The sequence below is a fragment of the Saccostrea cucullata genome, unplaced genomic scaffold, assembly GCF_032062105.1.
Source record: "Saccostrea cucullata isolate Sc308-1 unplaced genomic scaffold, CSIRO_AGI_Scuc_v1 ctg1325, whole genome shotgun sequence".
NCBI lineage: Eukaryota > Metazoa > Mollusca > Bivalvia > Ostreida > Ostreidae > Saccostrea > Saccostrea cuccullata.
Window position 1 is genome coordinate 192,536 of NW_026925063.1, and position 12,276 is coordinate 204,811.

Here is a 12,276-nt window from a genome sequence, read left to right on the forward strand (position 1 = left end):
CTGAAACATTACCTACAGTACATATCGATAACTAATATACATGTGTATATATTGACACAAACAATTTTCAACATATCTTGTATATACCAATATTTTCGCTAGTATAAATTTAAGTTACATTTTCTTCATGTTGTTATGCCAACCTTTTGTTTTTCTGCGGACTTAGTTTCCATTATTTTCCTTAGACTCATTTGAATTTTTATGATGATTCTTCATTTAATTCTTTTTTTTTTTAATATTACAACTTGCAATCCAATAATATAGAAAAAAGCATAAAACCCAATATATATTCCCCAACAATTAAAATTTTAACTACCTATTAAACTACGAGCAGTTCCAAGAAAACGGATGTTGCATAATTCTTTCAAATTCAAAATTTATGTTAATTTCAAATCGAACCATGCAAAAAATAAATCACAGGCTAGATTCTTTGGTCTTAAACAAGTTCTTTTATTCCTTATCAGAATGAGGGACCTCACATATGAACCAACATCCTCTGAAGGGCCAAGTGGAAGGCCTTCTGTACAAGAAAAATTATGAGCCTTATCCCACAGGAACCAACATGGCGTCTACAGAAGGTCAAGGACAGGTCAAGGTCACTATTCATGGCCAGGATAATATTGGAATAAAGAAGCAGTCTCAGCTGACGCCCAGGGAATCAGGAGAAAATAACACAATGCAGGGGCACATAAATCTGGCACTAGAGGAGGATGAGATTCTCTCCCCTCATAAAATAGAACTAGGGGAGCTCAATGTTGAAAGTAAGTTGGTTTCATATTCTAAATGTTTCTTTTACTGTACAGTGTTTACCTTTTTTCTGATTTCTTTCTATTTGTAGCTTAATTTTGAAATATTTTATTATAAATTATAAATAGCAAAAATGTTTCAGTAATAACATTAAATTATTATAATCAATAGACTTACTTTAATGTATAGCCTATTTTGTCATCCTCACACAAATGACCTTTCATGTCTATGACCCAAGTCCAGACATTTATGTAATGAATTAACGAATTTTAATAATAAATGGTCATTCTTCTATGATCTATCTTTAGTACTGAGACATGATGTACAATGGATAATTATATATACAAATATTGATTTTTCAGATGATGAAATTAAGACAATAAATGCCACGATTGACCCTAGTCCTCATAACTCTGAAAACTTTGAAGGAAGACAACACTATAAACAAAACGCAGGTTTTAACAGCATCAGTCCCAGAGCTGCTAAATATCGGGAGGGGACCAAAGCCAAACTCAATAAAATGATCACAGTCCCTGGAGGCTCCACATGGGGGCCACAAAGCTCTCGGTCTAAGCCCTCGAGACCTACCTCTCAAATGGGGTCACTGAGGGGGCTACCTAATAACTTAGGAACCAAAAACTTGAGTGGTACCGTCAGGAGCCACCATTCTTTAGGTGGTGCCACTGTCCACAGCCAACAAAGTGTACACAGTAGCATTCCTTTACATGTAAGGCGACCTATTAGTGGAACTCTTAAAGGATATCCAAGTGGGACTGTGTCTAAAGGCTCTGTGGTTTTCCGGAGAAGTTATCAACCCAAAGAACATCTAGTGAAGCGATTCGACATAGAGCTGGATCAGCATGAGAGGCATCGATATCATCCTGGTGAAGAAATCTCTGGTAAAATTATCTTTGACATTCAAGGGAAGTTAGAAATCCGATTCATTGAGTTTCTTGTCACTGGACACTCTGCCATTACGTTGTTTAGAAATACAAACTCAGGAAAAAGCAAAACATTTCGGGACGTGTTTCTGAACAAACGTAATTATATAGTGGGGACACCAGAGGGCAAGTGGACATCAATGGTCACTCCTGGTCACTATGTATCCAAATTTAAATTCCTCCTCCCTAGTAGCATTCCATCCTCAATGAAATACAAAGATGAAAGCAATGGTTTTGGTGCTGAGATTGTTTACACAGTGAAAGCAAGAATATGTGATGACATTGGATCATCTTCTGCTAGAAGTACCCATTCATTGAACAACTTGGTAAAAATCATACTCTCTCGTAAGAATTCCTTCACAGTGCGGCGGAGATTTGACATTCACTCCATTCCCAATGCACTTCTTCCTGTGATTCACCAAGAGGACATCACGCTTTCGTCGTGTTCGTTTTTCTCCAGTGATATTGCCAGCGTGAACTTGTGTATAGATCGTTCCTGCTTCCTAGCAGGGGATGACATACAAGTCAGACTGGAAATAGAGAATCAGTATGCAAAACGTATTAAAATGATCGATGGTTGTCTACAACAAAACATAACCCTGGTGAAGCCGAAATCCCATTTTATATTCAATTTGTCAACATTTGGAGTGAAAGAACCCAAAGGAACTGTGATAACCAACAAACTACAGCAAACTCTGGCTTGCTTTGACATCACATTGCCGACCCAAATGAATATTTTACCCAGCATAAATCCAGGATGTAGACTTATCAAGGTTACCTACAACCTCCGAATTGTGGTCCATTTCTCCACCTGTGGAGGTCAGTTATTATTAGAAATGCCCATCAACATTGGACCATGCTCTGACCCTGTCAACCTTGAGAAGAGAAATTCTGTCCCCCTTTTCAACCGTCCTAAACGTTTCCCTCACTTCTCCCCTCATCCAAATGGTCACATACAAAATGGACAAGCGGGTGTCCATCTGGAGCCGAGGTCTCCTGTTCAAGTCCACACAAAATTCTCTCACAGTGCTCCCTCTCTGCTGTGTTGTTCTGCAGATGCTGCTTTATGATTCAAAACCAGAGACAGAAGTTTACCATTAAATTCTATTAATTGCTTATCATTAATTTAGTTGGTCAAAATCATGCAGACAGTGGTACATGAATGATGAAGAAATCCTGAACATTTGCATTGTCCATATATGGGACTGCAAATAATTTTCCCTTACAGTGGACTGAAAATTATGACATATAGTAGAAAATGCATTGTCATGTTAAAAAATGCATCATTGCATATTTCTCTACAAGAAATGGAAAGTGTAATTTAAAATACATGTGCAAGTGCAGTATTTTTTTCTGAACATCACATTAGTTTCATATAGAAATCTGTGAGTGAGTCAGCTTAAGACCATTGCAAACTTGCATCTAGTACTTTAAGAAGTTCTTAAGAATTTTATGTGATATCTTTTTATAAACCTTTGAGTTTATAAAGTTTGAAAAAACAGGTGCTTTAATTGTAGCATATACATGTACTAGATTGTTTATCCTATGAATAATAGTCTGCATGTGACATATAGCATCACAAAATCAGAATATGGAAATATATAAGATGCATATATCTTTATTAAAATTTTGATATACATTTTTTAAATTTATGTGTAAGATATCAAATCTTTACCCCAAGCAATACTTATAATAATCTGATATCAAATATGATAAGGCCTTTGAGTTATGTAATCAATAGGTTTATATATTTTATATATACATTGAATCAGAAAATGTACATCAGCTGATTTTGTATTGTACCATAAACAATTGTATTTTTCTGATAAGCTGGGTTTTGCACACCCCACACAAATTACATTTTGTGAGAACGTCCATTTACTGATATTGATTCCAAGAAATTTTCTTTGCCTCTCCTGTTGAATACGTAAGTTAAATACAAAAGAATTGGAGCTTTCAGGTAGGGAACTGCTGCATTATTGATGAGGAATCATGCAATATTTATCTTAAATAGGGATGTAAATATGCTAGTAAATCTATTTCTAAGTATCATTCTTTTATTAATTTTATATTAAAATATGGTCATTAAAATGTAAAAATATTGCAGTTCTCTCCACAACTGATCTTACAAGTATATAAAGAGGAACAAAACTTTACATTCTCTGTAAAAACAGATCGGTTTCTTTGACATTGGGGGGGGGGGGGGGTGGGGTGGGGGTTAAAGGTTTAGAAAGTAGAGAAGAAATCCTGAGAATTCCATATCATAAAATGCATCCTATCTCTTATATAATGTGTCCACAATGCATTTTAAAAAAACCTGTAAAATTTAACAACTTTTCGCTCACCTGATTTAAAATAATTCAGTACCAGTACATGGGGTTGAATGTAAATGGCAATTATGTCCTTGTAATACAATATATTATGTACACCCAAACCCCACCCAATTGATTCATATATTAAACTGACATTTTGAATTTTTCATTCTTTCAATTTTCCATTCAAATGTAAGTGTGACTGTATAAAAACTGGCCCAGTGGTTCGGTGTGTAGAAGAAGATTTTCAAAGATTTTTCCTATATATTTTAAATGTAAAACTATTATCCCCCCATTGTGGCTACACAAACAAGATTCCCCTGGGGTTCATTGTATTTGAACAATTTAAATTCTACATTACCCAAGCTATAATGCTTCCACAAAATGCTTAATTTATATCTGGCCAGGTGTATGTATTTTTGCAATAAGAAGATAATCATAATTTTGTGTTTTTCACAATATATATTCATGTATAAACTAAAATTGCAAACAAATAGCTTTTAAATCATTGTAGCCAAAAGAATGAGCTTTTCTGATCAAAATTTGTCTGCAATTGTCTGTCTTTGTAATTGTTTCCATATAAGTTTTCAACTAAAATTCAGTGACCCCAGTAGTTATTGGCCAGATCGAGATTTCGTATTGCGATATATAGCGATAATTTTAACTAATATTGTGATATGTATTGTAATATTTTCAATGAAAATTACAATGGCATTTTCTTATTATACACATGCAGAGTGTACATAACTATGAAAAGTATCCAAAAGGAGAAAAATCTTGATGATTTTATTAAAGTTATGCTTGAAATACATAAAATGATATAATTTGAAAAGCATCATACATGTAATATGGTATTATAAAGACACCTTAGTTTTTGAGGGACATTGTTATCCTATATATGAGCAACTAGATTTGATAAGCAAAATTTGAAATTACGACCAAGATTTAAAAAAAATAAGACAAGAGAGAGAGAGAGAGTGAGAGAGAGCACATTGGGCTCAAAATGTAACGGTCTTATCGAGATCATAATTGCAAAATTATATCATAAACTATTACTGGTATCATTTAACTAACAATGTACAAAGACTTGTATGAAATTTACCTTGTTATATTGTTTCATAATAGTACAAAGTGAAATATGCTGTAATATGAAATACTGCTTTCAAATAAGTTTCCTTTGTCATCTCAGCTATAGACCAAGAAAACAAATACTATCTGTTATCAAGTTAAATTATATTTGTAAATAGTAAGACATCATAAATAAAAATGATGAAATTTTTAATGTCTCAAAATAAAAAAAATGAAAAATTATGAAAAGATACACAGAAAAAAAAGATCAAAAGAATTTCAATTGACAAAATAGCAAGAGTTATTCTTCTTGTTGTCTTTTTATTGAAACTTAGGTACTGCTCTTTTGCAGGGCAAAACAATATATTTGGGTAAAATATAAGATATGACATAAAAGCAATTGCTTACTATACACTTATTGATGATTCACAAGAAAATATCAATGTTTACCGGGGCAATTAAATTAATGACTCTAGATTTAATTGAAGGCTGGCTTTTGAATACTATATCTTGCAGAAAGATAAAACATGTCCAAATTACAAGTTATAACACATGGAGCAAGAAGTGCAAAGTGATGCTTGTACTGCAACTTTTAAAATAATGCCATTGGTGAAAAGTAAACTCAGACTTTGAACATTAATCCAAACAATTTTTTTTCCACAGATACCTGTAGTCCCATAATCCTTAGCAAAATGCACCTTGCCATAAATTATGTTCTCATGGTAATATACATTCCAAGAAATAAAAACTTTTGATTTTAATGCATATATGGCAGATAAAAAGTAGAGTAAATGATTTTCATTTAATGCGCAATGTTCACTTTGATTTGGTATTCAACATACTATGTCATGTCAGATTCTATACATACAGTGTATATGATAGCAAATTTCATATGCCCTTGCACTTGCCCTTATGGCTGTACTGTCAACATATAACTTTTATGTTTTCCTTTTATAGAGTGTAAATAAAGTAATCATGTATTAGTCATCATAGCCCATTGGAATTTTTGGCTGAAAATCAGGCAAGAGGTTTGCCTGAATTTTCGCTATTCAGAAAATCAGCTGGCTCCGGTCATAGCAAAAATTCATTAAAATATGTTATCCTATATATTTGTAATATCACAAACTATGAAGATCAACAAGGATTAAATTGTCAAAACCCAGATAAACTTCTAGTTCCCAACTAGGAACCTGGTTTGCAAAGAAATGTTAGAAAATGCATGATTGCGACAAATATACTGCAATTAAGATTCAATCTGATTTGATTTTATTTCAATAAATGACTGAACGACTTTACTTTACCGGTCCCCCCAAAAATGTGCTAAAATGTAGTGTCATCAAAATATACAATGATATATGAGATTATGTCAGCAATCAACAAAAAATAAAAATACGAAGTTTTTGGCCCTTTTGACCCCACTTTTAACTCTAGAAGACGTTTAGCTGAAATCTCCTCGATAGATGCAACACCAACCCTAATCAGTCAAATAGTAAGCGAGGACTTATGAACCCTAATTTCTAGTATGGATGCAAGATCAACCCTAATCAAAAGAATACTAAATGCAAAAACTAACCCTAATCTCTCAGGTGGGTGCAAGACTAACCCTAACCAGTCGAATAGTGTGAAAGACTAACCCTAATCAGTTGAGTGATGTAAATGTTAGGTCATTGTCCGAAAAGCTCACGAGGATGTTGTGGATGTGGGGACCGGTATAGTAATTCTGTAAAATGACAGCTTCCTATGTGTGAAAAAAGCCTGACTTGGACAAGAAATTTCCCTAATAGTTAGAAAATGACCCTATTAAGCAGAATCAAACATGGAGGATAGATTCATGCCTTGTTTATAGTAGATGCAGTGGCAGACCCAGGGGGGGGGGGGGGGGTTTTACGTTAGGACCCCCCCCCCCCACTCATTGAATTTTTTTTTTTTTTAAAGTGTCAATTTATCATTTTGTTGCATTGATAAGACTCTAATAAACATGAATCCATTGTTCTGTACAGTTGTGAAATATACAACTACGTAACAGGAAATCACTTTCAGATTCTGGTGAATGCACACAATACACAGGGGTAATCAACAGAGAGATTTGGGTAGTCTGTGCATCTTATCACAAGGTCATATACATGTACAGTACATGTAGTCAGGTGCCAACAACATAGAACTGCATAGTTATGGTGCTGCTCAGTAATATTCTAATCTTTTGCTGATAAAATGCATGTTGTTTTTTTTTTTAACTATTTAATTAACTATTATTCAGTACTATAATTTACCATTTAAAAAAATAAATTGATACCCTTTTTTTTTTTTTACAAAATCAGATGGGCTTAGCAAAACCCTGTAGTTTTGACAGATTCTTCAGTTTATGTATTTTTTCTTCAGTTTGAAACATCATTAATAGTACACATGTGTTTATATTCCAAATCATATTGACAGTATACTCAAGTAAATTGAAAAGCACTATTTAGGGATTCTAAAAAGAATTCATTTTTTAAATTTTGATAGTGTTTAAAAATTGCACATCAGTTGTATCTTTTTTTTTAAAGAGTTTATTTGTACTTTCAAACAAATTACCCAAATACACATCAACTGTATTTTAGAAGTCAGCTTGACATATGACAAAATTAACTGAAGGTGCATTTAAAGTGAAGACAACTTGAAGTCAACTGCTTGTATTCCTAAAATTATCAGATTTAACAATTTTTTTAAAGCAAAGACTAAAGTCTTGTGTTAAAGTTAAATTAAATTGAAACATTTTATTTTTCTAAATTTTTAAAAATTTGTGATGATCGTTCAGAAAAAAGCAACAAAAAGTACCAAAAATGCTGGAAAATGCACCATTTAGAACCATTTAAAACAAAATTTTCCTGAACACTCACCTATGGGAGGGGGACACCCCATGATCGGCCCTTTGGGAAACCCCCCTCCCCCACATGAACTTCTGGATCCGCCACTGAGATGTATAATTTTTTTAACAATTATCGTCTCGTATCCTATTTTCGACCGTATTGTATTTTCGACCTATTTTTAAAATCTGCTTCCCGTAAAAAAAATCCGCAAGAGAGAGAGAGAGAGAGAGAGAGAGAGAAAAAATAGAGAAGCACGATTGTACTTAAAATACCCTAAATAATTAATTCAATGTAATTTCCTCGATGATTTTAGTCCGATGTCAGAAATTCTAGTCTTTTTACTAATGCACATTTTATCTGTTTATTAAGCAAAGCCGTAATCGGTTAATTGCAAAGATTTTTTGATGACATTTTTCCGAAAGAAAATTAAGATCTTTGTCAAAGAGACGTTTGAATATTGAAATGAAGGGGTGGATCAAACAATTGTTTTTCTTCCTTAAATATGAGCACTTTCTTACATATTTTTACTGAAAAATGCAACGTAATTTCATTGATTTTTTGGGGGAAATGCAAAGATACTAACAGATATGTTCAACAAAAGAAAATATGTATTTGCAACCAAAATATGCAACTTGTTCAATGTTTTTTTGAAAGACAGACAATCGTATTTTTATTGTTTGGAATATCCAATGGATATTTATAGCCAATACTGATTAGGCGTTGATACTATATTTAGGTCGAAAACACAAGACGCTAATATTTTTGTAAGGAAAACTGTACCCTCCATATTATGGCATATAAATAAGATAAACACAAAACTGCAATTTGGGTTATATCATTTTATTTATAGACACATATGCTAACATTTTAAGCCCATATTTTTTCAGGTTCTATAAAGTTTGTGATAAATTAATAAATAACATCTAAATAGGTCGAAAATACAATACGCCAGGATAAGATGGGGAGTGTCTATGGTTTTCTCAAAGAAATGTCATTTCTGTTATAATCAATTCGACCCATAGGTTAATATAAATTATTATGTAAAAAAGAAAAAAACAAAGAAACAATCAGAGGCAGCTGTATAAAATCGTATCAAACTCGAAGACGGAACCTGGGTGGGGACCTTTTCAAAGTGAAAGTCTTTCGACACTCTCCCAAGGTGTGAGGAGCATTCATGTATGAGGTATCGTTACGTTTTTACGAAGTTCTAGTAAATACTTTACCTACCACTTACATCTTGGAATTCTTTTCTGTACAGTAAGTCAGTTTGACCTGTCACTTCAAGATGAAGTTGAAAACAAAATTTTCTGTCAGATGTGGTGTAAGTTTTTAAGGAACTTCGATCTCGACAAACCGTTACATTTTGAGCCCGATGTGCTCTCTCTCTCTCTCTCTCTCTCTCTCTCTCTCTCTCTCTTGTTGTCTTATTTTTTTTAAATCTTGGTCGTAATTTCATCCATTTGTCATACCGGTATCCATACTTATCAAATCTAGTTGCTCACTCAGAGTAGGATAACAATGTCCCTCAAAAACTAAAATAAACTATAATATCATATTACATCAGGGACCTATATGGAACGCCATGGCTGCCTTATGTTAGATGATTATATTATATGCTGTGGGTTTATAATTATATGCTGTGGGTTTATAATTATATGCTGTGGGTTTATAATTATATGCTGTGGGTCTATAATTATATGCTGTGGGTTTATAATTATATGCTGTGGGTCTATAATTATATGCTGTGTGTTTGTTATTATATGCTGTGGTTCTTATATTATATGCTGTGGTTCTATAATTATATGCTGTGGGTCTATTATTATATGCTATGGGTTTGTAATTATATGCTGTGGTTCTTTTATTATATGCTGTGGGTCTATAATTATATGCTGTGGTTCCATAATTATATGCTGTGGGTCTATTATTATATGCTGTGGATCTATTATTATATGCTGTGGGTCCAATATTATATGCTGTGGTTTTATAATTATATGCTGTGGTTTTATAATTATATGCTGTGGGTTTATAATTATATGCTGTGGGTCTATAATTATATGCTGTGGATCTATTATTATATGCTGTGGTTTCGTTATTATATGCTGTGGGTTCATAATTATATTCTGTGGTTGTATTGTTACAGAATAGAATAGAATAGAATAGATTTATTCCAGATCAGGGCCCTTGTGGGCATATTACATACATGATTATTAAACAGAGCATATAATAGTTATTAATAAGATGTGATGTGTTCTTAGTACATGTATATACTTAATAATTTACACATGGTTCATAAGTTGAAATAATTGCTAACATGTGAACTTTAAATACATATTGTAATTAAAAATAGAAGTACCATCGTGTATATATGCAAAAAAGCCAGAGATATACATACACAGAAATGAAAAATATATACATTTTTTTTTACATACCAACACATACATACATACACATATATATACATGTCCACACACATACATACTGAGTAGCTATATTCCACTAAATTGCAAAAGATACCACGGGACAGTGCATTGGTACTTTATAATTCACCATGTTTTGTTTGCATATCTTATGAACAAGTAATATTTATTAAGTGTTTGAAGTATACAAATTTTTTTTAATTTCTTAATACATGTAGAAGACACACTTTATTGCACCCTTGATCAATTCACAAGAACTTCACTATAGATTCTTTTTTTTTTTTTTTTTTAAATTTAGTACATACAGTGTTTACATGCACCTATTATTATTATAAAGAGAAATACCACATTATATGCATCAGTATTTTATATGGCTTGTCTAACCAGTTCACAAACAGCTGAAAGTACTTCAATATTTTCACAATTTAGAACCCACAACAACTTATTTTCATTATTTAAATGAGAAAAATTGATACAGTGTCTTTGTATAACATTAATCATATTCTCTCGTTCTGTAACAAAACTCAAACATTCAAAAAGTGTGTGTTTTTCATCTTCAATAACATTCATTGAGCATTTAGTACAAAGTCTCTGATCTCTAGGAATGCCAAAGTACCGGCCTCTTTCAATTTGTAAATTGTGAGAAGATGTACGCAACCTACATATTAATTTTCTTTGTTCAAATGGCAGGCATAGTAAGTATTTTAAAAATCCAAAATTTGTTTTAATCTTAACATAAATCCAGTTTACCTTCTTGTAACAATCTAATCAAGTTCCACTCATTCATGTAGTATGAAATTAAATGTTTTTTGCATTTTATCTTGAAAGTTTGCAATTTGTTAGACAAAATATCCTTATTAACGTTTATCATTTCTGCAATTTTACTATATGTTCCATACCAAGATGGTATACTGTTACTCCAATTAATCTTACTTTGAGAATATGCTGCTCTCAATAATTGGAATGACATATCTAGACATTCTAATCTATGGACATAATTCAAAATACTTTTTATAATATCAAAATGAAGGGGAGCCTACCAAAAGATAATGAGGAGAAGTTTGCACTTTTCCTATGCAGTCCCAATATATTCTTACAAAATTTTAAGTGTAGATTCTCGCACTTCAACTTACTAAAAATATCATATACAGAGAGTTTGGAGGTTTTACGAAAAATACTTGGTCGATTAATGTTCCCCCATATTTCACATCCATAAAGCAAGATGGGTTTTATTGCATATTCTGTCGGTGTATTAGAAACTAGCTATTCAAATCTGGACTTCTATTTTTATTAGTTTACTTGCTCAAAAAATGGCGGCTAACCGTAATAGGAATGAGAGAGTGGAGTGCTGAATAGGAAGGCATTACCTGATTGGTTTAAATGAGGAACATGTATGTAATGTTTTTTTTTTTAGATTTTTTTAAAGTAAAAATATTAATGTTTGAAATAAACGAGGGAATGTATGAATATTACAGAAATATAGAAATACCAGGGGGATCACAAGCGGGGGTTGATTTTTTTTTTATGGAATGTAGGAATATAACAGAAATATAGAAATACCAGGGGAGATTGTAGGAGTGGGGGTTGATTTTTTGGGGGGGGCAGAGTGTTATTTACTGCCGATACCTATAACTTAATTTTTATCAACTGCAATTTTGACCTATAAACGCCATGGACCCTATATTTTGGGGGGATTTTTTTTTTATAAGCGCTTGGATTAAAGTTTCGAACGATGCCATAAACTACAAATATTTATCATATTAAGAGCAATCTGATGCACATTGTTAACTTACTTACTTCCTTGGACATTATCAAATGCATCACGCTATACTAATCATTGGCGTGGAAGCAAATTGAAAGTGGGGACCTAAGTGATAAAAATATATATATTCCATCAAAAAACCTGACAAGCAAAAAAAAAAAAAAAAAAGGAAGGAAAATGCCC

The 12,276-nt window shown here is 32.5% G+C and overlaps 1 protein-coding gene across 3 annotated transcripts in view; it reads left to right on the forward strand.

Annotated features, from left to right (window-relative positions):
• LOC134267986 (uncharacterized) overlaps positions 1-2,826 on the forward strand; it is a 7,277-nt gene extending 4,451 nt beyond the window's left edge. For all 3 annotated transcript variants that reach the window (XM_062750194.1, XM_062750195.1, XM_062750193.1), the window contains exons 2-3: positions 465-761; positions 1,110-2,826. In XM_062750194.1, coding sequence (XP_062606178.1) covers positions 482-761; positions 1,110-2,758 — 1,929 coding nt within the window. In that variant the 5' untranslated portion in view covers positions 465-481 and the 3' untranslated portion in view covers positions 2,759-2,826. The remainder of the gene's footprint in view (positions 1-464; positions 762-1,109) is intronic.
• Positions 2,827-12,276: the final 9,450 nt, after the last annotated feature.